The sequence below is a fragment of the Ahaetulla prasina genome, chromosome 6 (assembly GCF_028640845.1).
Source record: "Ahaetulla prasina isolate Xishuangbanna chromosome 6, ASM2864084v1, whole genome shotgun sequence".
NCBI lineage: Eukaryota > Metazoa > Chordata > Lepidosauria > Squamata > Colubridae > Ahaetulla > Ahaetulla prasina.
Genome location: NC_080544.1, coordinates 87,944,669 through 87,971,713, shown reverse-complemented (window position 1 = coordinate 87,971,713; position 27,045 = coordinate 87,944,669). Strand labels below are relative to the sequence as shown.

General features: G+C 37.5%; 2 protein-coding genes across 8 annotated transcripts in view; one reads left to right on the top strand and one right to left on the bottom strand.

Moving 5' to 3' along the window:
• Window positions 1–1,172, bottom strand: part of SMC4 (structural maintenance of chromosomes 4) — a 56,675-nt gene extending 55,503 nt beyond the window's left edge. For 2 of the 5 annotated variants that reach the window (XM_058187602.1, XM_058187598.1), the window contains exons 1-2: window positions 923–1,172; window positions 212–476 (exon numbers count right to left, since the gene is read on the bottom strand). Coding sequence is in view for 1 of the 5 variants with exons in the window: in XM_058187598.1 (XP_058043581.1) it covers window positions 212–217 (6 nt within the window). In the remaining 4 variants the exon portion in view is untranslated. The remainder of the gene's footprint in view (window positions 1–211; window positions 477–922) is intronic. The other 3 variants (XM_058187600.1, XM_058187601.1, XM_058187603.1) reach the window with 3 other exon arrangements.
• A 179-nt stretch (window positions 1,173–1,351) lies between these two features.
• Window positions 1,352–27,045, top strand: part of IFT80 (intraflagellar transport 80) — a 65,228-nt gene continuing 39,534 nt past the window's right edge. Inside the window, exons 1-8 of one of the 3 annotated variants that reach the window (XM_058188422.1) lie at window positions 1,352–1,955; window positions 6,614–6,730; window positions 10,269–10,487; window positions 14,212–14,322; window positions 16,218–16,286; window positions 23,445–23,554; window positions 24,728–24,817; window positions 25,908–26,045. In XM_058188422.1, coding sequence (XP_058044405.1) covers window positions 6,691–6,730; window positions 10,269–10,487; window positions 14,212–14,322; window positions 16,218–16,286; window positions 23,445–23,554; window positions 24,728–24,817; window positions 25,908–26,045 — 777 coding nt within the window. In that variant the 5' untranslated portion in view covers window positions 1,352–1,955; window positions 6,614–6,690. Of the gene's footprint in view, window positions 1,956–1,993; window positions 2,237–6,613; window positions 6,731–10,268; window positions 10,488–14,211; window positions 14,323–16,217; window positions 16,287–23,444; window positions 23,555–24,727; window positions 24,818–25,907; window positions 26,046–27,045 lie in introns of those variants that run through there. The other 2 variants (XM_058188423.1, XM_058188424.1) reach the window with 2 other exon arrangements.

Below are 27,045 nucleotides of genomic sequence, written 5' to 3'. Positions count from 1 at the left end.
CTCCAAACATACTATTAAAGCAATAGGAAAGTTGAGATTGAAGTAAATTGCATATTTCATTACTTCAGAATCCAAAGAAACACAATTGACAGGAATGAAATTTTGCGTTTATATTTAAAAGAAGTTCCAAAAAACTATCTTATGCAGAGCATTTCGTAAAAAGTAGATGCTTAAGTATCATTGGGGGGTGGGGGAGAATCAGATTTCTAACCTTCATAAATCCATCACCTCTTCCTCACCCCTCTTAACTTGCATCCATAAGGGGTCGAAGTAGCGGTGTTTCCTAATAGAGTTGCGAACCTAATGCAAAATATCACTCCTCGGATCCCAGCCGCAAAATCAAAACTCTGCTGCGATTTGAATGTACAAGTTTTAAAAATCAGCGTCTTGCCAAATTTCTGAAAGAATGTATTGGAAGAAGCTTCCCCTCCTCTACACTTCGAAGGCAATGCATGCTTTTTCGAAGTGCTCAGTTGCTAGAATAATCGTTAAAAAAAAAAAGCAGGCTGAGCGTTATCATTTAAACGGCTAATTAATTTTTCTAAACCCCCTCCCCCCCAAAAAACTCCCACGAAGATCACTTTTTACAGAAATAATACGAATTGAGCGGACTAGGCACCATGACAGCCTACTTCAAATAAAAAAAATGGCTGTGCGAGAATAAAAGTTAGGGAGTCAACTTGGCGTTTATTAGAGGCAACGGAAAAAAAGCCAACCAATGCCTTCTGTCCCCTTCCCCCACGCGGTGGTGGCGGGGAGTGGGAAAAGCGGGGGAGAAGAAAAAGTGTCCGCCGGTTGGGGGAAGGGGGGGAATGAAGCAAGTGCTTTTTCCGTACAAGAGACAAATTTGCGCGGAATTTCCGTTCTCTCAATTAGGCGGAATCAAATACCCTTTCCTCAAACAGAACAAATAATTATTTACCGTATCGAAGCTTTAACCTCCGGTCTAATGCCAGCGAGTTCCTCAAAATATTATCTCCTGAAGCAAAACGCAGGAATATTATATCCACTGATGAGCTTACCAGGCAGCTACTAAGTATTCCGTCCTCACCCACGAGCGGAGTTGGTAACTAGAAGCGCGGGCCAGCAAGTTTCCGACTAGCAGCCCCTGCAGTACCAGCTACCTTCGTTTCCTGCCTGCAGCCTTGGCGGCTTCTACACTCGAAAATGGCGCCGAAACGGCAAACTCGTAACGAAATTCGTTAGAAAAGCGCAAAGCATGCTGGGTTAAGAAAGGGGCAGGCTTCCCGTAGGTTTGAAAGGAGGAAAAAAAAATAATGAAACGCTCCCCCGCGCCGCCATCTTGTTTTCCGTTATTTAGCGAAAAGGTGGCGGATTGTTTTCACGTCATGTTTTCTCAACAGTTGTGTTTCTTTTTTGAAGCTTACGGGGGAGGAGGCAAGAGTCATACTTCCCAGTTTTTTGAAGAATAATGTTTGAAAATTATCCCCAGATAACAAAGGAGAGGGAGGGACTCGAACGATCCTCCCGTTGTGTAGTAGGCGGGTTACTTAGCAACAGCCTGAAGATAATGGAATAATAGTATTTTTTTTTAAAAAAGACTGATTGCAGCCTGTACTTTTTTTTTTTTTTTTAAAAAGAAACATTTAATTTTGTGTGTATTGATTAAACTTGACAGGTTGGGCTTCTGACGTCAGGGTTGGCGTCATGAGCTCGGGGATACCCGAGTTTGGGGAGAAAAAAAAAGGGAGTCAAACCTCGTGGGGGAGGGTGAAGATTGCTAGGGATTAGGCATAGGAACTCTCGCGGGAAGTAGCTATAGAAACCGAGCCGCTTCCTCTCAGAGTGGAAAGCGGCAGAGAAGCTCCTCTTTTCTTGGGGCAGGTATTTCGGAGGGTGCGGTTGGGAGACTGGCGCCTTTAGCTTCACCGAGGTTCAGAACACCTGTCCTAGGAGAGACCTATTTTGTTTCTCCTAGCTCCGAGTTCTCTAAGGTAAGTTCTTCCCATATAGACCTTCACTGTGGACAGGTAAGGAATGGGGAAAAGTGAGCCGGAGGCAAAGAGACGCAGAGGCGAGTGATGAGAGGCTGCAACGCGGGGTCGCTTATTGACAATCGCAGTGGGACTGGTGGTCTCGTTGAATTGCCTTTGCCTTCGGAGACCATTAGCAAAGGACAGGTTTATTACCATTCCTGGCCATTGCTCGTCAAAGAAGGGATTAACCACGACCAGACTTTCCCTCCGCCAGATCTAGCTACAGTACCAGAAACTGGGTAAGTGTAAGTATGCAAAAGCCCCAGTGATACCTGTCACTTTCACAGTAAGAATTATTTGGGAAGCGAATTTGAGGCTTTGTTTTGTTTTCCTTTGCTGTTAATAAGACCGCCGGGGGAAACTCCCCTTCTTGATCTTTGTCTTTCTTTATTTGCATTTATTTTATTTGTCAAGCATGTATTAGATAACCGATATAAGTATAAACATGATTATGAATACATGAAATGGATTCAAATAAAAGGAACATTAGGACAGGGTTGGTAGGCATGTTGGTGTGCTTATGCACGCCCCTTACAGACCTCTTAAGAATTCGGCATATAAAAATATCCGAAAAGATTCCAGAACTTAAAACTAGTGGAGATATGGAAGATAACAAGCTGATCCTGGTGGGTCCTGTTAAAATTTCAATAGATTTTGAAATGAAGTCTGCCTACCTTCACTGAAATGCTAACACTTTATTACATTATATCATTTAGTATATGTTCCGAGGCTTTGAAACAGGAAAGAAACTTAAGAACTTATCATCATCATCTTATTAGAGAGGGAAAAAAAGAATACTTCACTATTAAACAGTAAAGCATTCACTGTTTTACTCTATTTTTACTCTAATATTTTACTCTATTTACAATTTTTTGCCAAAGTAAACTGCATGAAAAGATGGATTTGAGAGTCCATAATCTCACTGAATACCAGAGCCTTGCAATGTAGAATGCCAATTAAATGTTAAAGTACATTGCATGTTAGCAGTGTGTTTTCAGTTATAATGTGACAGAGAAGATTTTCAGTTCTTTTAGTACATATTTCCCTGGGAATTTGAATTAAAATTCACATTTATGGAAATTTGGAACAAGAAAAGAAAGGAAGGAGTCTCTACCGATTTTTCTCTGCTAGAATTTTACTCTGCTAGTCATTGCCGAATATAGGGGGTTCCTGCCTATCTCTGTTTTAAAGTCGTTGAGGTAACACTGTCCAAAGACATTTCTGCTGTCATGTGGCCAGCATGACATCACAAAATGCTCTTTCCTCCTACCAAAGTGGTACCTATTTATCCTCTTGCATTTGCATGCTTTTGAACTGCTAGGTGGAAAGACAGGTTCTTATCCCCATTGTGCAGCACTAGGGTCTCGAATCCAGACTGCTGGCTTTCCAGCCTAAAAGCCCAGCATCTTAATGGCCAAGCCATCACACCACCCTGAAATAAAATATTTCCAAAAAGTGTAAGTTTGTTAGCGTTAACAGCTATGGTTCAGAGATAAAACTTCATTCTCAATTTGTCTTGTGTAATAAATTTACTGAAAGAGAAAATTATAGTGTATCTTCAAAACAAGTAAGCAGAATAGCATAGAATAGAATTCTTCAAAACAAGTAAGCAGAATAGCATAGCATAGAATTATTGGCCAAGTGTGATTGGACACACAAGGAATTTGTCTTGGTGCATATGCTCTCGGAGTACATAAAAGAAAAGATACATTTGTCAAGAATCATAAGGTACAACACTTAATGATAGTCATAGGGAAACAGTCATTATAAATCTTAAGGATACCAGCAACAAGGTATCAGTCATAGTCATAAGTGGGAGGTAGAAAGTAGGTTGTATTTGATTTGTGACCAGTGTGGTCCTTGCTTTAATCATTTTTTAAAATTAAAAATTAAGATTCAAAAATAAAGAAAATCAAGAGTTCACACTACTTCAGTGCTCAAAGGGTGACTAGGTTAATGTTTTATATGGATATTACTTAAAGTTTTTACTGTCATGAAAATCTTTGCTTTCTGTTGTTTCAACTTTTTGTTGTTTCCAGAAAAAAGAAATCTACATGCATTTTTCAGTAAAATGACAAATTAACTGTTTTACAGAACAAACTGTTTCCATATATTATTTAGATACTGTAATGTCATGCACATGAACATGAAAACCCAAGTTAAAACTTTGCATCTTGCTTCTAAGAAAATAATCAGGTGCCACATATCTAGAGAGTCTGTTAAACAGCTCTACTCATTTTTAATATAATTACTTTTTATGAATAGTAATTGTAACATTCTTTGGAAGTTCACCTTAGCTAAAGAATGGGGAATAATACATTGTTACACTAATAAAAGTATGCTTTAAGTGTCATTTATACTAAAATGACTATCAAGGATAGTCTATATCCTTGGTTTATCCTGATAATGTAAAAAATTACAAACAAATTGTGAAAATTTAGATTTATTTATTTATTCATTGAAAACAATAGACTATAGAATAATAAAATGTACTGAAATTTTGATGTGAAATATCTTTAGAGGAAGGCTATGTGACTAAGATAAAAGTTAACATGATTTTTTGTAAACTGTCTTATATAATTTTTTATATAAATATGTGTTAGCAATTGCACTGAAAAGTGAAAGCTCTCTGCATCTTCTCCAGTGCAAGGAAAAAGTTGAAAAAGTAAGAGAGCCATAATCAGAAAGAGTATCTGAAGATATGTATTCATTCACACAGATATGAGATTGTGAGCCACAATGTGATTATTGAAACTTGTTTCATTTTAAAAGTACTGTATGAAAAACTTTATTTTTAAAATGCAATAACAAAGTTATATGCTGTACTCTCATATTACATCATTCTCATATTTAGTTAATAAATGACAGTAGTTTCAGCTATATCCTAACTGGATGAAACAAATTATTTTAAGAACGTATAAAGATTACCTTTTAAATTAACCAGCTCTGTTAATTGTAGCATTCTCAAAAAGTTCAACCCTTAAACCTTTTAGAAATTAAATTTATAAGAAATATTTTTTTCTTTTCAAATTAAGTTGTTAAATATTCTGGAGCAAACTGATATATCCTGTAGTTTTATCTATTTTAGGTCTTATAAAAACCTTTGTGTAGTAATTCTTCAGTGGATTGTGGTCCATTTATCATAGGACTCCCAAGAGATTAGAAAGCATGTGTTCTAATTAATAGGATATGCTCTTCTAAATAAGCAAGTGCCTTTTAGTTAATTTTAATGCAAGTACCTTTCATTGTAGAAGTTACATGAGATCCATTGTTTTGCAGAGCATTTGTATTATTTTCTGTTTTGTTTTGGGGTTTTTTGGTAGATAATTGTTTCTTGCCCTTCAGTTTATACCAGGAAGTAGACCCAAGGCTTTTAATACTAATATTTAATAAATTACGGTATCAATATGGTCAATATTTACCATTACTATGCATATAATTATATTGCATTTTATTAGCTTTGGTCAGAGGACATATTAGCTTACAAATGATTAATATTTAATATTTATGCAAGTGTGTATTGTTACATTTTAGGGCAAAATCCTAAAGAATAGGTAAAATGTAATATGGTTATATTACAATAAAATAATTTAAAAATAGTTCTTTTAAAATATGCTTATGTGCTTAAAACATAAACAGTCCAAAGATATCAGCAATACTTTAGGATTTTTGTTTTATGTTTAAAATTTCAAACAACAGCTTGAAATAATTGGCATGAACCTTTGGACTGTGCCAGAATTGTTCACAGACGCATCTTTGGGAGGTAGAATGTTTTCTACTGTTGCCATTTCAAGAGTTTTTCCCCCTTTTACCTGCCAATCAAATTGATCTTAAAGAAGAGCTTTCAAACAGGATCCTTATCACAAATATTACTCGGGGTTAGTTAGATGCAGCTGGTTTTGTGCCGAAGCCTGATATGAATGTTGATAGGACAAACAGAGCACATTGAGTTGGTCTTGAAAATACTTGGGCAACCTATGCAACAGATAAAGAATATTCTTCCACATTTTAGGTATTTGTATTTCTAGACTTCTTCAAAAGAAGCTCCTTACAGAACACAGTGAAATAGTCTAACCCAGGTGTGAATAATGTATAAAATGACAAAAGTCTAATCATATGTTGGCTAAGATAGCAAAAGATTTGCAGGCCATCAGTAGCGTTGGAACCTGATTGTACAGGGGAATTCAGCTTATTCCAAGAAAAAGCTCATTGTTATTTCCAGGTAGATTTCTGTATTTGAAGTAATTACCTGCCAACTTAGATACATTCAGCTTCTTAATATTTAATGGTTCCAAAACCTCTTTATACCTGTTTGGACTCCACTATCTTTCTGGAGCTTATAAATAAAAAGAAGAAGTAAACTTGGATTTTATATTACATTGGTAAAATTATAACAGGAGATTTTAGAAGACTGTTACCAACTGATTCATACAGATGTTGGTCTTCATAAACCAACAATTATAAAATAGAGTTGAAAATTCAGGAAAATTGAAAAATATCTCTGTATTGCTACTTTGGACAAAACAGTCCTTAAAATAAGTTTGGATTTATTAAAGTGTTTGTCTATTATGTAGTCTTGAGGATGGTGTATTAATGATTTTTTTAAATATTTACAGTTGTAACGTGTGCAATCAAGACAACATTTCTTCGTCCATGAATAGGCTGGCTTATCAGCACAGAAAATATAGTCCAAATGAGGTTAAAGATATCACTCCTAAAAGAACCAAAACATATCCTTTGTTTATATCTGAAATAATGTTGTCAATGTAGTGGACATTATGTTTCTCAATGTTTGTAGTAATTTATATTTTTAAAAGGATGCATTATAAGATAATAAAATGTGTGGTATCCTGCAGTGAAACAAGCTGAGTCATTTTGTACAAAACAAAATCCCCCCTGCCATTTAAGAATTTTTTTACTCATCTTCAATAAAATATTACAGTGGTATAAAGAAAAAAATTGAATGAAAGCACATCATATATGAAATAATAACCGCATGATCCAAATATGTAAGATGTCTCGGTTGAACATGTCAGTCTAAAGTTTGGAGAAAAATCTCTATTACGTTTGTAATACATAATTTTTACACACTTAAAATTCCCAACATCAGGATCTGTTTCCCATGTATTCTGGAATAATTTACTTCATTGCAAGGGAAATCTTGATTGTTGTAGATGGTTTTAGAATTGTTTGGTTTGGTTCAGAATAAGAACTTGGAGGAAACACTAGGAAGAAAAAACAAGCATTAATTTTAATTTATTAATCAAATTTGTGTGTTGATTAACTCCCAGCTACTATGGCAGTTCACAAGTAAAATAAATATTATTAATAACAAAGGAAAATAAAAGATGGTGAGAACATCAAACTAAAGAATAAAACGAAGGATTTCGCTCTCCCTCACCAAAGGTTTAGCTAAAGAACCAAATCTTCTAGGTCCTTCTAAATAACAGCAAGGAGTGGCCAGGGGATCTGTGGGACAACTTCGTTCTAGAGGATAGTATTGCTACAGAAAAGTTACACTTCTGGAGTCCCAATAGATGCATTGTTTAATTGAAGAACTCAGAATGTGCAAACACTATAAGATTTAATCAGTGGGATAGATACTATTGGGGGGAAAACATGTCATGTTGGCTTTATGGGTAACCACCAAAACCTTGAGTTATGCCCAATAGCAAACTGATAACCAGTGCTGCATCAAAAGCAGACACGTTACATCAGCGGTTCTCAACCTGTGGGTCGGGACCCCGTTGGGGGTCGAGTGACGATCTGCCAGGGGTCGCCTAAGACCATCGGAAATATGGGAAGTATACTTGCGAGTCGAAGAATCGCACTCCAATGGTTGACTCCACAAGCCAGCTGCAGGCTCTTCAAATCGCTAGCCAAATTCGGCTTCAGGCGGATGAATTAAAAAACAGAGAAATCTTTGCTCTGATGTCTCCCTCTCAAGCCAGCTGCAATCACTCCCAATCGCTAACCTAATCTGGCTTCAGGCGCGATAAACTTAATAGGGGAGGAGTCTCCGCTTTAATGTCTCCGTCCTCAAGGCAATCGCAAGCAGTTCAGATCGCTAGCCAATATGGCTTCAGGTGTGATAAATTCAAAACGAAAATAATTTTATGGTTGGGGTCGCCACATCATGGGGAATTGTATTAAAAGGGTCGCCACATCGTGGGGAATTGTATTTAAAGGGGTCGCAGCACTATAAAGGTTGAGAACCACTGCATTACATGGACATAGGGTACCTGAGAAACCACCTCACCTGATTGGACTAAGCTACACGACTCATTCTAGTGGAAAGGGCCTAATTTGGATCCCAAAGAATCCCAAAGAAAAGCCAAAGAATTTCAACTGGTGGGATCCAGGAACAAAGCCTTTTCTGTTATGGCCTCTGCCTCTGGAATATTCTCCTGTCAGAGGTGAATAATGAGCTCCCACATTCCTGTCCTTCAGGAAGAGATAAAAACCTGACTATGCCACTTGGCCCGGGGCTCCAGCAAGGGCTCTGCTACATTGGAGCTGGCTGACGGGATAGAAAAAGTTGTCACCTCCTAGACACCCATCACCATTTGTTTTTAACTTTTAACTTTTCTATTCATTTTTTTCTAATTGTAATTGTTTTTAGCACTTTAAAACTTTTTATTATATTGTAAGCCCAGAGTGTTCATATCAGTGAGATGGGTGGCATATAAATTTAATAAATAAAGTGCCTACATTTGGCTACACTGCTACATTCTGGACCAGTTGAAGCTTACTAATGGTTTCAAAGGCAGTTCAGTGTAGACTGGATTGCAGTAGTTAGGTTGCGAGTTAACCAGGTCATGAGAGACAGTGTGAAGCCCCCCCCCGCCCTCCCCCGATCTAAGAAAGGGTGCAACTAAGAAAGGGTGCAACACCAGATGAAGTTATGCAAAAGTCTTCCTGGCCACATCTGCCACCTCTTCTTTGAGCAGGATCTGCGAGTCCAGAAAGACTCCCCATGTGGTGCACTACCCCTGAATAGGGAAACACAATCCTTGCCAAATAGAAACATGAGGTATCCCCAGATCTGGACAACCCAAACACCCACAACTACTTGATCTTGATAGGACTGAGTTGGAGATAGTTTCTCCCCATACAAAAATATGATCAAAAATTTTGAAGAGAAATAAACAGGGCTTGTAAAAAAAATGTTGATCTGCTAAAGCAGTGGTTCTCAACCTTTATAGTGCTGCAACCCCTTTAATACAATTCCCCATGATGTGGCGACCCCAACCGTAAAATTATTTTCGCAGCGATCTCAGCATGCCTCATCAGCCGCAGAAGGGGGAAAAAAGCAGCAAACTTTTTTTTTTGAATTTATCGTGCCTGAAGCTGTATTGGCTAGCGATCTGAACTGCTTGCGATTGCCTTGAGGACGGAGGCATTAAAGCGGAGACTCCTCCCCTATTAAGTTTATCGCGCCTGAAGCCAGATTAGGCTAGCGATTGGGAGTGATTGCTTGTGGAGTCAACCATTGGAGCGCGATTCTTCGATTCACAAGTATATTTCCCATATTTCCGATGGTCTTAGGCGACCCCTGGCAAATCGTCATTCGACCCCCAACGGGGTCGCAACCCACAGGTTGAGAACCGCTGTGCTAAAGGTTTTGAGAATATGGAAAGTATGTGAAATAGAGGTAATTTGAAACCTCATCTAAACTGTTCATTGTTAAACACTTCAACAATAAGGAGCAAAAAAAAGGAATTTTCTATTGCTTGGTGATGGATTAAAAAACATGAATAGGAATAAATAGCCTGTTCTCAAAATAGAGAGATATAAACAAGCTTTTTAACTGTTAAACTTCTACAATTTGCAATATTGTAAATTGTATTGCTGTTCTCTAGGAAAAGTTCAAATTGTGTAAGTTCTGTTTCAGTTAAACAGATCAGTCCATAATTATCAAGTCTTAATGATTTCAGTGGATTTACAGCTGGATTTGGATTCAAGGGAACATTTTTACTATGTGCTAATCTTTATTCACTTTCTCTGAAGAGCAGATGTTATAATTCTGTCATTTGAGCAAAGCAGCTCTCATACAAACAAAACTCTACAAATAATAGTTGTAAATTTTAGGATTAAGCATACCAATCCATGTATTTTTTGTGATGGGATATTCAGATGATGAGATTTTAAAATAAAATGTACTGTAATATTTATTGTATCAATTTTTAAAACAAATTTAAATTCTTTTTCAATAATGCATGACTCAGATGTGTTACAAATAATTTTATTCCTTAATTCTTTTAAAACATAAGGAATTAGTTAGTTGTGTAGGCTGGACAACAGCAGATGAACTATATTCATGCAGTGATGATCACCAGATTATAAAATGGAACTTGTTAAATGGAGAAACAGCACAAGTTGTCAAACTTCCTGATGATATCTATCCTTTAGATCTTCACTGGTTTCCTAAAAGCTTAGGTGGAAAGAGACAAACCCATGCTGAGAATTTTGTACTTACAAGTTCTGATGGTAAGTTGCCTTCAAAACGTATGTTATTCATTTTGGGGTACTATCAAATCTGATGTACCATTCTAAATCACTAATTTTAATTCATTGTCACATTGATTGAATTTGCACCAGTGGTGAAATCTGAACCGATTTACTATCGGTTTGCTGGCTACGCATGCGTGCTGTGTGCACACATGCGCAGTGCGCACAATGCACTAAATGCAAGGTGTGTGCGCACACGCAGTGCACACCAAAAGGAGGCATGGGGTAAGTAGAACAGCACACGGGGTGTGTGAGATCAGCTGTGGCCCCCAATCCTTTTTTGATTTGTGGCTTAATAGGTTGAAAAAAAAATGCTTTTAAAAGTAAAAAAAAAAAAGGCTCTGACCATCGCGTGGCTCAGCTGTGATCCTTTTTTTTTACTTCTTAAAAGCATTTTTTAAAAGAAGCGGCAAGCTGGCGACCAGGTGATTGGGTGGGCATGGGCAAGGGGAGCAGGAATTTTTGCTACCGGTTCTCCGAACCACCCACCGCCATTGCTACCGGATCGGCCAGTCCGAACCGGGAGCATTTCACCCTGATTTGCACATAACACTAGCAGAATTTATTTTGCTCAGTGTTGTTCAAACAACGTAAAGTTGATCTTTTAGACAAGCAAATTAATAATGTTTTGGCCAATTTCTTATTTGTTTTTCCTTCAATTATTTTTCTAACCAAGTGGCGTCTCCAAGTTGCACTCTGCTAATTTTTTTTCTTTTATTATACAATATGTTTGTGATGGTTTACTGGGTAAGTACGTTATTATGTTATCGCTTCATAAGGCCTTAATAAAACCATACTTGGAATTCTGAATCCAGTTTTGGTCATCACAATATAAAAAAGATTTTGAGACTCTGGAAAAAGTGCAGAGAACAGCAACAAAGATGATTAGGGGGCTAGAGGCTAGAACATATGAAGAATGCTTGTAGGAATTGGGTTTGTCTAGTAAAAAGAAGGACTAGCGGCAACATAATAGCCGTGTTCCAATATTTGAGAGGCTGCCACAAAGAATAGGGGGGTCAATCTATTCTCCAAAGCAGTAGAAGGCGAGACAAGAAGCAATGGTTGGAAATTAACCAAGGAGAACCTAGAACTAAGGAGAAATTTCCTGAGAGTGAAAACAATAAATCAGTGAAACAGTTTACCTTCAGAAGTTGTGGGTACTCCATTACTGGAGGCTTTTAAAAAGAGACTGGGCAGCCATTTGTCTGACATAGTATAGGGTCTCTGGCTTGAGCAGGGGTTGAACTAGAAGACCTCCAAGGTCCCTTCCAACTTCCTATTTTGTTATTCTGTTACATGGAAATAAATGGCAATAGTGTTGATTTGATGCATTATCTATGTAGCTGAAATGTTTTTCAATTTTTTTTAATGGAGTGTGTGTATTAGCTTTTCAATATATCTTTGTAAGGTATATATTTTTAATGATTTTTGGTGGCATGTACAGTATGTGTGAAGGGCAAGAAAGAATTTGTCCAAAGACAATTGAACTTAAACACAGTTTTGGTTGTCCTGGGTATGGTCTATATAATTTATCATTGTAGTGTTGTGTTGATGTGTGGCACCAGACTGGAAAATGGAACTGGGTTTTGAAGGTAAAAATTATACAGGTAGTCCTCGAGTTATATGACATTTTTCTTAAGCATTAGCTTTATTCTTGAAAAGGCTGACTTGAGTATAAGTCCTACTGAACTGAATAATGCTTAATTCAGAGTAATAACTTTAATACTAATTCCTTTATTCTTTGATAGATTTGAAAATTACATTTATACAAAGATCCATTTCTGTTTGGAAAAGTGGAATTAAAATTATCATTTTTTTTACACATACTTGCACTTAAGCTTTTTATTCATTCTGCTTTTCAGTGTAATCTATACTGGTTCTTTAAAAGTGTTTCCCCCCACAACCACTAGTTTTTGTTTCACTGATGACTAATTATTAAAATTGGAACAGAATATTTAAAGCATTTGTGGTAGCTAATGAATATAACAGACATAGTTTTGTGCATGCAGTATTTGAAAAGCTTGCTAATATCTTATTTGAATGATTTCCAGAACAGCAAAAATGCTTCAATATTGAGAATCTTCATGGCTTCATTAATTAACAAAAACGGGGAAAGGAGTAGATATGAAATTGAAATTTGAAGTTGAAACTGAGTCTTTTAGGGTTTTTTTTTTATTCCAACTATATTATCAAAAAAGTTTCTTACGAAAAGTTTTATTTTTGAAGTCTGATTTACAGCAGTAATCAAAAGAGTTAATGTCAAAATTATTAAGTAAAATATTCATAGAAAATATAAGATTAATCCTTGTTCAATCTCACTTGATAACTCTGTTTGATAAGATTCTGCAGTTGACATTCTTTGAAAATAGTTTTTAAATATTGATATAATTAAGAAGCCAGTCCATTCTTGGTTAGCTTCTTAATGTTTTGGGGTACTTTCCCCCCAAAATAAGACTCAGTCAGAAAATAAGCCCTAACATTTTTCAGGATGCTTATAATTTAAGCCGTACCCCAAAAATAAGTTCCAGTTAAGATCTTCAACCAGACACATTTAGTACTGTATTTCCCTGAAAATAAGACCGAACTAGAAAATAAGTCCTAATGCATCTTTTGGAGCAAAAATTAAGACCCAGTCTTATTTTCAGGAAAACACAGATATTATGCCAAAATCTATCAAGGATAAATTCATACTGAGTTTTGCTCATTTTATGAATAGGCATTCAGAATAAATGTGTTTTATTTATGCTCCTAAACATCTTCAAGGAGATAAAAATTTGCGTCTCATATGGGAAGGCTGTTCCATGAGAGTTGAGTACATGCAGAAAAACACTTTTTCTAGATCCTTAAATATATCATAGGGGGATGCTTAACATCCCAATTTTATATGTATGCCCTAGATGAGGGGTCTCCAACCTTGGCAACTTTAAGACTTGTGGACTTCAACTCCCAGAGTGTCCACAAGTCTTAAAGTTGACAAGGTTGGAGACCCCAGATCTAGATGGGTCAGCTTTATGTGAAGGTTTATAAGGCTTCTGTATAAACCATTATAATTGTGTTCCTGCCTTGCAAAGAACTGTATTGCTAATAATCCTCATTTGGATAAGAAATTATCTGTCTATGGTGAAGAACCATAATATTCTTCTGTTTTAAAAGATATATTAAGGCTCTAAAGTGAAGATCAGATTTAATATGTGATCACCTGAGTGAACTTTATTTTATTACTATGATAAACATGATCTTATTGCAAATAGACCTATTATCAACAGAAGCCCAAACCTAAATACAGTAAGATGGCCACTTGGGACCAATAAAGTTACCAGAATCAAACTCTGCATCTCTCCCTTCCTCTGAAAAAGCATGGAAAGAACCTTTCACCATATCTTCCCAGGCTTTTCAGCACCAAAGCATGTTTCTTCTTTAGAGGTCCTGTAACTACTACACATACTGTCTCTGAGCTGATACTGTCAATGAGATAAATTAGTTTATCTAATTTGTCCAATTGATTTCAATGTCATATATGTGTGAATAATTTCAGTTGAACTGAAATCAATTACCTATATCAGTGAGAAATATTTACAAACTGAAAATAGTAAATTGACTAATAAATTAGAAAAAGAGAAGAATGAAATGCTGTTTTTCAGAAATCATCTTTGTATGAAAATTAGGTTTATAATGCAGTATAATTATTATAATATTCCTATAGGTAAGTTTCATTTGATTTCCAAAACTGGAAGAGTTGAAAAAAGTGTAGAAGCCCACTGCGGAGCTGTACTTGCAGGAAGATGGAATTATGAAGGTACCGCACTTGTTACAGGTAACAGGATTAATCTCTTAAGTGTGTCCTGAAGGAATGTGGTTAACCCAACATGCAGAAGAAGAATTGCCCCCTTTTTAAAATGCACAAATTGAAAGAAAGATGGAATAACATTTGTCTAATTGCTTAAATTTTTCAATTAGATGATAGAAAAGAAGTAACATGACTACTATATAAAATACATAGTGCATGAAAATTACCATATTTTTTGGAGTATAAGATGCACCTTTTTCCCCCAAAAAAGAGGGTGAAAATCTGAGTGCGTCTTATACTCCGAATGTAGCCCCGCCCAGCTTCTCAAACGGAGGTTTCAGAGGCTGAAAGAAGCATTAGAAACAGCTTCAGAAAAAAGCCCCAAACAGAGCTTTACAGAGCTTAGGAAAAAAGCCCCAAACGGAGCTTCAGAAAAGACGCCCCAAACAGAGCTTCAGAGGCTTTTTTTCTGAAGTTCTGTTTTGGAGACTTTCAGAGGCAGAAAAAAGTTTTTTCTGAAACAGAATTTCAGAGGCAGGGAAAAAAAGCCCAAAAAAGCAAGGCATAGAGCTCACAACCAAGAACCTGTTGCTAAAATTCATCTCTGGGAACAGCTGATTGGGGGTATTCCGGGAGGCCAATCCACCTGCCAATCAGCTTGTTTCTTATTTTCCTCCCCAAAAACTAAGGTGCGTCTTATACTCCGGTGCGTCTTATACTCCGAAAAATGCATTATATAAAGATAAATAGCCAGTTATATAGAAAGCATTCATATTTATTTCATTATTGTGCTTGTAGAATATGTTGCTTTAAACTCTAATAGTATATTATCATTTGTGAATTCAGAAAGTAGCTAAACCACAGGCTACATTGGATATGAAAAACTTCATTTATTGTATAGTTCAGTCAGTAGTAAACTGACTTAGTGCAGGCAATACAATAAGTATGCAGACATATTTTCCATTTGTATAAAATAGCAAAAGACTAGGCCAGCCGGTTTAGCTCTGCCTGGTAAGGCCTGTTATTAAGAACACAAAGCCTGCAATTACTGCAGGTTCAAGCCCGGCCCAAGGTTGACTCAGCCTTCCATCCTTTATAAGGTAGGTAAAATGAGGACCCAGATTGTTGGGGGGGCAATAAGTTGACTTTGTAAATATATACAAATAGAATGAGACTATTGCCCTATACATTGTAAGCCGCCCTGAGTCTTCGGAGAAGGGCGGGGTATAAATGTAAACAAAAAAAAAAAAAAATTAAATATATGATCATTATTACTCTTTTGCATGTGATAATAATAGATTCTGCAGTTAGCATTAGAGATTTGAATGTGTATACATTACATGCAGACGAATAAAAACTTTAAAAAACAGGAAAATGCAATACATATTTAAGAAATTATATTCCTCTTTTAAAAAATAGAAGACTTGAAAGTAGAGGTTATCATTTCTTTAGATTTTCTTCTTAAATTATTCATAAGATGGTTAAGAAAATTATTCAAACAGGACTGTGGTACGATGTCCTCAAGCTAACCTTGATTTCTGACAACTACACAGTTGAAGTTTTCTTCACAATAGTTTGTCATTGCTATCCTGCAGGATAAACGGCAGGCCTGCTAATTTCATTGTATGCCTTCTTATTTAGGTGATTTAAGAATATTTAGAGAAAGAGGAAGAAAACATTTAAATTGATTATAATAATCATATCATATTGATTATTATACTAACATATTATTCTAGGAAACCTTTGAACTTTGAATTAGTCAAAGGGAATGATAGTTCTTTTTACCATACTAAAGAAAGCAATGAGAAACACTTCAAGACTGATAGCACTGCTTTTTAGGGGTAAAGTCATAATGCAACTTATAATATTCAAAGGATTTTAATGCTGAAAACTTAAGCAAAGACTTTTATATTTATTTCTAGTTGGTGAAGATGGACAAATAAAAATTTGGTCCAAGAGTGGAATGCTAAGATCCACATTAGTACAACAAGGTAAGTTATTTCTTTATTGTTTTTGAAATAAAAACAATAAATAAGAATAAATTCTGAATTCTGACTTTTTCAGAATACACATTCTCCAGAATACACATTCTGAATATGCATTCTGGAGAATGAGAAGTTCCTGATGATGGGCTCCATTATGAGTCTGAAAACTTGGAAGAGTAAATATCTGGTCCTGATGACTGGCTCAGATTAGACCCTGCAACATTATCCTGGGACACATATATTTGCCTTCATTTACTTATTGTTTCTTTATTGGATGTCTTACTGACATCTTAACTGGAATATAGAGAAAAGGAGTCCCCAGTTTTCAAACTCTACCCTGCTAGCACCTTGTATTTTCAGCTTCCATTTTGTTCACTGTACTGCCACATTATTTCCTATTCCAGAATTTCTACTTCTTTTCATTCTCATTTAAAGGAGCACTTTTTCCATTTGTCATTTATTTGATAACCAACTATATTTTATTGATTTTGTTTCTCTTATTCAAATATCTGATAATTGTTTATCCTGAATTTTTCTTAGAGTAGTTTTAAATAAGCCATAAAATACCTACAGAAGTATTTTCCCCTATTTATACCTAAAGAGGTATTATATCCTATTTATCCTTTTAGGTTTGTTTTTTTTAAACTGCTTCCTAATTTTAATTTTAGCTTGCATGATAAGGTTATTTTCCAGCAAAGAACAAATACAAAAGGAGTAATTTATATTAAAGGGACTAGTTTTCTATATTTTCCTTCTAGTTACCAAACATAAATACGGACTTTCCCTAGGTATGGAGTCAGCCATGAATGGGAATGCCTTTTTGAAAATAACTTTTCAAAAATTGGAACCAAAAGATCTAATGCAGTTTAACAATGGATTAGGTGATTCAATTTCATATGAAGTCAATTGAGAAGAAAGAATAGCTGATGTCAGAGAATGAACTAATCAGTTTACAATTGAATCAGTCTAGTACGTTTTGTTGTTGAATTAGAAATGAAACCATCCTTAGGGAAACAAAAGTATAATCCAATTATAACTCAATTGAGTTTCTCAATCACTAAATGTGGTATGCAAATTGTTAGTCCAAATAACAGTGGTGCTACCATGAAAATAGGAAGAGAGTATCTCTGACAACTTTAAGAGTCGTAGTGGTGCAATGGTTAAAATGCAGTACTGCAGGCTACTTCTGCTGACTGCCGGTTGCCTGCAATTTGGCAGATCGAATCTCACCAGGCTCAAGGTTGACTCAGCCTTCCATCCTTCTGAGGTGGGTAAAATGAAGGCCCAGATTATTGGAGACAATATGCTAACTCTGTAAACCGCTTAGAGAGGGCTGTAAAGCACTGTAAAGTGGTATATAAGTCTAAATGCTATTGCTATTGTTATATCAAATAAAGTTAGCAATGGATAAACTTCATTACTAAAATTGGTAAGAATGCCAAGATAACCCCATGCTTTCTATTGTTAATTTATTCCAATATTTAATTTTATTCAATTTTAAATTCATTAATATTGTTTGACCTTTTAATCTTTTTCACTATATGTTGCTTTGATGATTTCTGAGATTCTCTACTGTTGTTTCTTCAACCAGATAAATAAATTAAATGAGAATAATGTATTGTGGCAATCTAATGTATATTATTTTAAATTTATTGATTGAGAATGTTAGTTTAGTATTCTATAATGCAGTTATATAGTTATATAACGATATTTGGATAGCTGAAATCACACAAATCATACAGTTGGAATGTAGATAAGACACAGTCTCAGTCCTATACCCAGATCTGAATCCTGACTGAAAAGTATCAGATAATTTGCTTTATAGCCATTCCTGCATTCACACAAATTTCATCTCCATTTAAGTTCTCCTGCTCTGGTTCTTTGAACCACTTTCCACGAGGAAATAGTTTGGCTGTGTTTCTTTAGCTTTTTCTGCTTTTTTTCTGCTGACAAATCGATATCAGACCTTAATTTATTACCTTTGAGTTTCAGTAAGCTATTTGGGGCAAGGAGCTTGACTAATAATTATTTATTTATTTATTTATTTATTTATTCAAATTTGTATACCGCCCTATCTCCCGAAGGACTCAGGGCGGTTCACAGGCACATAAAACATTTATATACAATTAAAATAACTATTAAAAAACTTATTCTAATGCCAAATATTAAAAAATAGAAATATAAATCTTAAAACCAAATTTAAACCCTTGTAAATTTAAAAATCTATAAATTTAAAATCTAAATTTAAAATCTAAAATCTAAGCCAGTCCTGCACAGGTGAATAAATGCGTCTTAAGCTCGCGACGGAAGGTTCGGAGGTCCGGAAGTTGACGGAGTCCTGGGGAGTTCGCTCCAGAGGGTGGGAGCCCCACAGAGAAGGCCCTTCCTGGGCGCCGCCAGACGACACTGTCTAGCTGACGGCACCCTGAGGAGTCCCTCTGTGAGAGCGCACAGGTCGGTGAGAGGTATTCGTAGCAGTAGGCGGTCCCAGATAACCCGGCCCTATGCCATGGAGCGCTTTAAAGGTGGTTACCAACACCTTGAAGCGCACCCGAAGGCCACAGGTAGCCAGTGCAGTCTGCGCAGGATAGGTGTCATACGGGAGCCACGAGGGGCTCCCTCTATAACCCGCGCAGCCGCATTCTGAACTAACTGCAGCCTCCGGATGCCCTTCAAGGGGAGCCCCATGTAGAGAGCATTGCAGTAATCCAGGCGAGACGTCACGAGGGCGTGAGTGACCGTGCATAGGGCATCCCGGTCCAGAAAGGCGCAACTGGCGCACCAGGCGAACCTGGTAAAAAGCTCTCCTGGAGACGGCCGTCAAATGATCTTCCAAAGACAGCCGTTCATCCAGGAGGACGCCCAAGTTGCGCACCCTCTCCATCGGGGCCAATGACTCGCCCCCAACAGTCAGCCGAGGACTCAGCTGACTGTACCGGGATGCCGGCATCCACAGCCACTCTGTCTTGGAGGGATTGAGCTTGAGCCTGTTTCTCCCCATCCAGACCCGTACGGCCTCCAAGCACCGGGACAACACTTCGATAGCTTCGGTGGGGGGGCCCGGTGAAAAGTACAGCTGGGTGTCATCAGCGTACAGCTGGTACCTCACACCGAAGCCACTGATGATCTCACCCAGCGGCTTCATATAGATGTTGAACAAAAGGGGCGAGAGGATCGACCCCTGCGGCACCCCACAAGTGAGGCGCCGCGGAGCCGACCTCTGCCCCCCCGTCAACACCGTCTGCGGCCGATCGGAGAGATAGGGGGGGGACCACCGATAAACGGTGCCTCCCACTCCCAATCCCCCCAATCGGCGCAGCAGGATACCATGGTCGATGGTATCAAAAGCCGCTGAGAGGTCTAACAGGACCAGGGCAGAGGAACATCCCCTATCCCTGGCCCTCCAGAGATCATCCACCAACGCGACCAAAGCCGTCTCAGTGCTGTAACCGGGCCGGAAGCCGGACTGGAACGGGTCTAGATAGACAGTTTCATCCAGGTGTAGGGGAAACTGATATGCCACCATACTCTCTACAACCTTCGCCGCGAAGCGAAGGTTGGAGACCGGACGATAATTACCTAAAACAGCGGGTCAGGAAGGCTTCTTGAGGAGGGTCTCACCACCGCCTCTTTCAAGGCGGCCGGAAGACTCCTCCACCAAAGAAGCACTTGTAATTGCCTGGAGCCAGCCTCGTGTCACCTCCTGGTGGCCAGCACCAACCAGGAGGGGCACGGGTCCAGTAAACACGTGGTGGCATTCAACCTACCCAACAACCTGTCCATGTCCTCGGAGCCACAGGGTCAAACTCATCCCATAAATGTCACCAAGACCGCCTCAGCCGTCTCACCCCCGTCACTACAATTCTGGTCCAGACCATCCCGAAGCTGAGCGATTTTATCGTATAGATAACCGTTAAACTCCTCAGCACGTCCCTGCAGCGGGTCATCCGCTCCCCTGATGTAAAGGGAGCGAGTCACCCGAAACAGGGCGGCTGGGCGGTTATCTGCCGATGCAATGAGGGAGGAGGCGAGCTACGCCTCGCTTCCTCAATGCCACTAGGTAAGTCCTAGTATAGGACTTCACTAGTGTCGATCAGCCTCGAACGGCTAGACCTCCAGGAACTCTCTAGGCGCCTTCTGGCGCTTCATCCTCGCAGCTCCTCGGAGAACCAAGGAGCCGGTTGGGACCCGCGCCGGGTCAGAGGTCGCAAAGGCACGACTCGGTCTAAGGCCCCGCCGCCTGTTCCCAGGCCGCAACAAGTTCCTCAGCCGAGCCGTGAGCCAGACTCTCAGGGAATGGCCCAAGCTCCGTCCGGAACCCCTCCGGGCCATCAGGCGCCTGGGACGGAACCAACGCATCGGCTCCGTCTCCCTGCGGTGGGGAGTAGCGGTCAGAAAGTCCAGGCGAAGAAGAGTGATCTGACCATGACAAAGGTTCAATGACTATTTCCTTCAAGTCCAGATCTCTCAACCACTGACCAGAGACAAAATCAAGTCCAGAGTGCCACCCCAATGTGAGTAGGGCCATCAACTACTTGGGTCAGGTCCAAGGCCGTCATGGAAGCCATGAACTCCCGAGCTGTTGTCGATGACAAGCCGGAAGATGGCAGTTAAAGTCCCCATGACTAAAAGTCTGGGGTCTCAACTGCCACCCCGGCCAGCACCTCCAGGAGCTCGGGCAGGGCGACTGTCACGTAGCAAGGAGCCAGGTACGCGATCAGTAATCCCACCTGACACCTATGACCCCATCTCACAAAGAGGGATTCGCACCCAGCAATCTGAGGAACAGTGGTCTCCCTCGGCTCTAGGCTCTCTCTAATCACAACCGCCACCCCTCCACCCCTGCCCTGGGCCCTCGGCTGATGGAATGCACGGAAACCTGGCGGGCACATCTCAACAAGGGGGACACCCCCTTCCGTGCCCAGCCAGGTTTCCGTAACGCCTATAAGATCCGCAGCGCCCCCCTGAATAAGATCGTGTATTAGGGGGGCCTTATTGACTACGGACCGTGTGATAAGTGATAAAAGCAAACTGAATACAAAAGAAAATAAATGCTAAAATATAATGTTAAAGATTTCATCATATCCCCCAAAAGTTAATCCAGATAAAAATTCCTGTAATCTTGCCAGTAGTAGGTCATAATTTGGAGATTCTCAGTGGGAAGGGAATTCTTTTGTTGCAGATTATAGCCAAGCAGCATGCTTCCCTATATATGCTTGTTTTTTCAGTTTGCTCTTTACATACTTCCATGCTGAAAGAAGAGAGTAAGATAGAAAGCAATGCCATCATCTTGACCTTTTCCCCTCCCAGCTAACTTTCTTTAGCTTAGTATCCTTTATTTCCACCTCTCTACCTCCCTTTCTGTCTTAGAAACCCTTTATTTCATTTTTCTTTTGACAGTTACATACATAATACTGAATATCTTTCAAGAGCTCGTTCCTTTAAAAATATTTTGATTGTGTTCTATATCTTTGCTGGTTTGTGTTGTAGAGCCCCAGGCAGACATGGTGTGCAGTCTGGGGCTCCTCCTTTATTCATAACCCCTGCTGTAAGAGCAGGTGGTGGCAGTCATGACTAGGAGGACTTTTCCACAGCTTTGGGTTGTATGCAGTGGTGGGATTCAAGTAATTTAACAACCGGTTCTCTGCCCTAATGATTTCTTCTAATAACCAGTTTGCCAAACTGCTCAGAAAGTTAACAACCGGTTCTGCCGAAGTGGTGCGAACTGGCTGAATCCCACCACTGGTTGTATGCCAGTTATGCCCACTTATACTGTTCCTGGATTGTGGGGCTGTGCTCTCAGTTACTTATGCCCTAGTCACCTTCCAATTGGATTACTGTAATGCACTCTACATGGTGCTGCTTTTGAAGAAAATCCAGACGCTTCAGTTGGTGCAAAATGCAGAAGTGCAGGTTCTGTGTCAAATGCAAAAAATCAGGAAATCAGGTCTTGTGATGTCTCGTTTAGTGATCACAGTGATTCAGTTAACAATGGAAGTGGAAAGTGAGTTTAAATCTATCACAGTCATGTGATTTCAGCTTAGCAACCACAGTGCTTGGTGAAGGTGCTTAATGACGCTATACATTATTTTAACTAGATTCCAAATAGAATATCAGTCTTTAACCTTGAGTGATTTCAAAAGCTTATCCATATTTCAGACTTGTCATTATTAAATTGCAATCCACCTTTGTGAAGATTATTTTGTTGTCCATATAAAGTCTGAGAGATAGCTTAGAAGTTTTGGAGTTTTTAAACAGTATTTTATGCTATTCTAGCAGCTCAAACAAACTTTCATCAATAATATAAACCAGAAGTTTTGGCTGTCATCCAGTTATGCTAAACCAAATAACTGTACCATGCTACCCTTATCCACTGCTGTTCTTGAGTTAATTGTTTTTGATATATAAATATATATAGAGTAAGATTTGACATCTTGTACAGGCAGATGATGATACAGGTTCTTTTTTAACAACCACAAATGGAATCGTCTTTGGGTTTCAAGTGTATTAAGAATACAACAAGCTGCCCTCCTTGCAACTGAATAGAATTTGCCAGGTGTTAACAAATTCTTGCTTAAGTAATAGATGTACTTATTTTCTCACCATTGGCATGTTTTTTTATATAATGATAATTTCCCTTGTTCTTGGGCTGTCAGAACAGCAACATTAAATGTTAATCCATCTCTCCATTGGTAAGAGTGATATTGTCTTTTATTGTGAAATTGAATTCACCATTCCTTTGATCAAAGCTTTGACATTCCAAATAAGAATAATGCAATTGTCAAGATCTTAACTAGGCAGTCTTGTGCTCTCTAGACTTTTTACTGTATGACACCATAATACTTTGCTACTAGCATTCTGGATTGAGTCGTAACCTGTTCTTCCCCATCCAGACTTGGATAGCCTCCTGATTAATTCCAATCCCATACTGATAGATGATCTCCCTAGCACTTTTACATAAATGTTATATAAGAATAAAGAAGCATAACCTTGAAAAATCTTGCATGAATAAAAGTTTACCCTTGTTGCTAATTCTATCCTGTTTAAACACATGGTATAAAACTGAAATAGATTAGAACAGTATTAAACTATTTTGGAATGTAAATAATAATAGCATTTCTCACCAATGTGTATCATTGTATTTCTCTTCCCTTATCTCAATAGGAACACCAATATATTCAGTAGCATGGAGTCCAGATTCTGAAAAGATTCTTTACACATCAGGAAAACAACTGATTATCAAACCACTTCAGCCAAATGCTAAAGTTTTACAGGTATCACTAATATAGAGTATTTAATCATTATAATAATTGCAAAATGATGAGTGAACAGTATCCAAAACAGTAATCTTCATTTTACCTTTGTTGTGTGAAGGATGGTGATATATAGCATTCATAGAATATGTTGTGTTGATAGAATTGTCACCATTTATTTCAGAATTGGTATCCAGAAGTACCTGCTATACAAAAGCTTAGATTCTAAACCTAAGCTAGACAAATTAAATTAAATTAGCTATTAATTTACTACTTTATGCATGTCATCATGCTAACTTAAAAAAGTAACATTAGAACTAAGATGAGTGGACTTCAGTGTCATTGTTCCCATCACCCATCTCTTTCCACTTATGACTGTATGACTGTAACTTTGTTGCTTGTATCCTTATGATTTATATTGATATTGATAGTTTCCTGATTGCTTATTTGTACCCTATGACTATTATTACCTTTATGATTCTTGATGAATGTATCTTTTCTTTTATGTACACTGAGAGCATATGCACCAAGACAAATCCCTTGTGTGTCCAGTCACATTTGGCCAATAAAAAAATTCTATTCTATTCTATTCCATTCAAGTCACAGAATTTCCCTGGCCAGCATAAATCTTAATGTTGCTGAGGTTGAAAAACAGTCCCTTAACCACTGCACCAGGACAAGGGGCCAGCATTAAGTTAATTTGGAATTAGATTACAAAGTGTAATTTAATATGAAAGTTCTAGAATATTTAATTCTGGAAAATGTGTGGGGGAAGAGGATTAACACATGTTCAAGGAAGAACTACAAAAAATAGTGCAAAGTACAGTATTAAACAAAGTCAAACAACTATGGAAATTGAATTTAAAGTAGTTCAATGTCGTAATAAAATTAGCATGTAGAAGTAGAGCTACCTGGAAATATGCTAATTGAAAGGATCCATTCTATTTTGTGAGTTTATTGTTTCAATTATATGTAACAGCTGTACAAAGATGTATTTTAAGTTTAAATTAACCAAATCCATAAATATGTTTTATACAATCTAAGTTAAAGCAATCTTTTTGCAAACTGAAGTTCAATCACTTTTCGTGTTTACACATCAAATATTTTGACTAAAGCGTTATTTATTTAAAAATGGTAAAACTAACTTCGTTAGTTGCATTTTTAAATATATTTCTTCTTCTTGTTTGTTCCCAGTGGAAAGCTCATGATGGAATTATTCTAAAAGTTGATTGGAATTCTGTCAATGATCTTATTTTGTCAGCTGGTGAAGATTGTAAATATAAGGTATGCATTCTTTCCAAAAATGTCTTAAAATATGCAATTAACTATCATAAGAAATGCCCTTAAATAAAAGAAGCTAATATTCACTATACATTCCTTGAAACAGGGTGTGTGTGTGTGTAAAACAAGTACAAGAAATCCTTGTTTAGTAACTGCCTCATTTAGCGACTATTCACAGTTATGATCAATCCTTGCCTTTTTCCTTCACTTAATAACTGAATTACTGATTCCAGTTGTGGAACCTATATGACTACCTGAACCAAGAATGTCTTAAACTTACCACATACTTATAATTAATTACAATCATAATTAATTACTATATTAATGCTGACAGCTAGTTTTGCAGTGGTTAAAGTGTTAGGCTAGAAACCAGAAGACTGAGTTCTAAGCCTCCTTTAAGCAGGAAAGCTGGCTGAGTGACTTTGCCCTGCCACTCTTCCTCAGCCCCAATCATCCCAGAGTTGTTGTGGGGAAAAATAGGAGACAAGAGCATTATTTATTATATTTCACATTTCTAAAAAGCCCATCATTCTCAAAGATGGGCTCTGGGTGCCCAATAAAATAGAGGTCCCTAACCGATGGGCCACAGCCCATTCAGAACTATGTAAGTGGTGAGCGAGGGCATATGTAGCTCCAGTTGAACGAGTGGTGGGTACATGCACCCATCTCTTGTATAAATGGACCTGCGTACATGAGTGCGTGCACCTGCCACTTGCACAGTCATGTTCTGAATGGGCTCGCACCACGTGGTCCTCCGCCAATACTTTAGCCAGAACCATTGGGGACCGCTGCAATAAAACATCAAAATATAAAACTATATAAAAATTAGAATGTTAAAGTTAAAATTTTGAATTAAAAATGTAAAAAATCAAAGTGTTCATTAATAAATACATTGTTTATGGAAAATATTCAGTTTAAATGTACTAACATAATCAAGAATAGATATTTAGATTGGAAATTTTAAATTTATTATGTTTTGAATAAAGATTACATTAATATTATTTTACATGGTATGAAAACAAACCACACAGTCTCACTGAAATGAAATCACATCATGATACAAATCTTTGGTTTTTGTTCTTTAATAAAATAGGTATGGGATAGCTATGGTCGTTTGCTGTATAGCTCACTGTCCCATGAATATCCTGTCACTTCTGTTGCTTGGGCTTTGGATGGGGAATTATTTGCTGTTGGCTCCTTTCATACATTACGACTTTGTGATAAAACAGGGGTAAGTAATAGTTCAGATGATGGTATATATTTATTTAAAAAATTAAGTGTACTATACAATTCAAGAAAATGGGTTCAATGATTAAGATTTTAATTATACATTTCTCTTGAATTATAAATAAAATTATTAAATTTATAGATGAATATAAGACATGTATTAAATTCAAAGCTGTTTCACTTCTCATTCTATTATATTCCATTAGCAAGGGTTTTTTTATTAATGGATATACAGTATTTAGCAACTTTTACTTGTTAAATTTGTAACAGTATATCCTTCAGTTAATTTGATTTCAGATGATGTCACTTTCTTTGTATTTTATTATTTTTCATTTCCAGAATTCTGTGGGTCAGCTTAATGAAATTGATTATGTAATTTATAGTTATTAGGTCCTCAAATAAAATCCATCTTGTCTTTTTATACAAGAATCTGTTGTGTTGGAGTGTATCATTTCATAGTTTTTAATTTTGATTGCTCATTCTAGTGACCCTTTTGAATATGCTTCAGAGAAAGATATTTTTTTCAAACAACCATAAGATAAATTATTGAAAGACTTTGCAGAGTGTATTTGTGGAGGAAATATATCCAAAAATTATTCTGAGATGCGCTGATTGGGCATGATAAAGTCATATAAAGCTGATGTAAAGTTAATAATGATTAGGTAATGAGCATTGTTTGAGTTGAACAGCTTTGAAAATACTTGCAATGACATGAAATGAAAATCAAAATTACTGCTCAGTTCTCCATCTTCTATTCTAAACTGCTTCTATCTTTTCATTGGCCCCTACAATATACCCTGGTAATACAATTTATTTATTTATATTTCATGTTTCTATACCACCCAGCTCCTTCAAAGAGGGTGATATATATCAGCATATAAACAATAAATAAGATTAAATTCAAATATCAAAGTTGATTTAAGATTTTAAAATTTAAAATTATGAGATTATAAAATGATTACTATGAAGTATAACTTCTGCCTGAGTTGCTCCATTCTATGAAC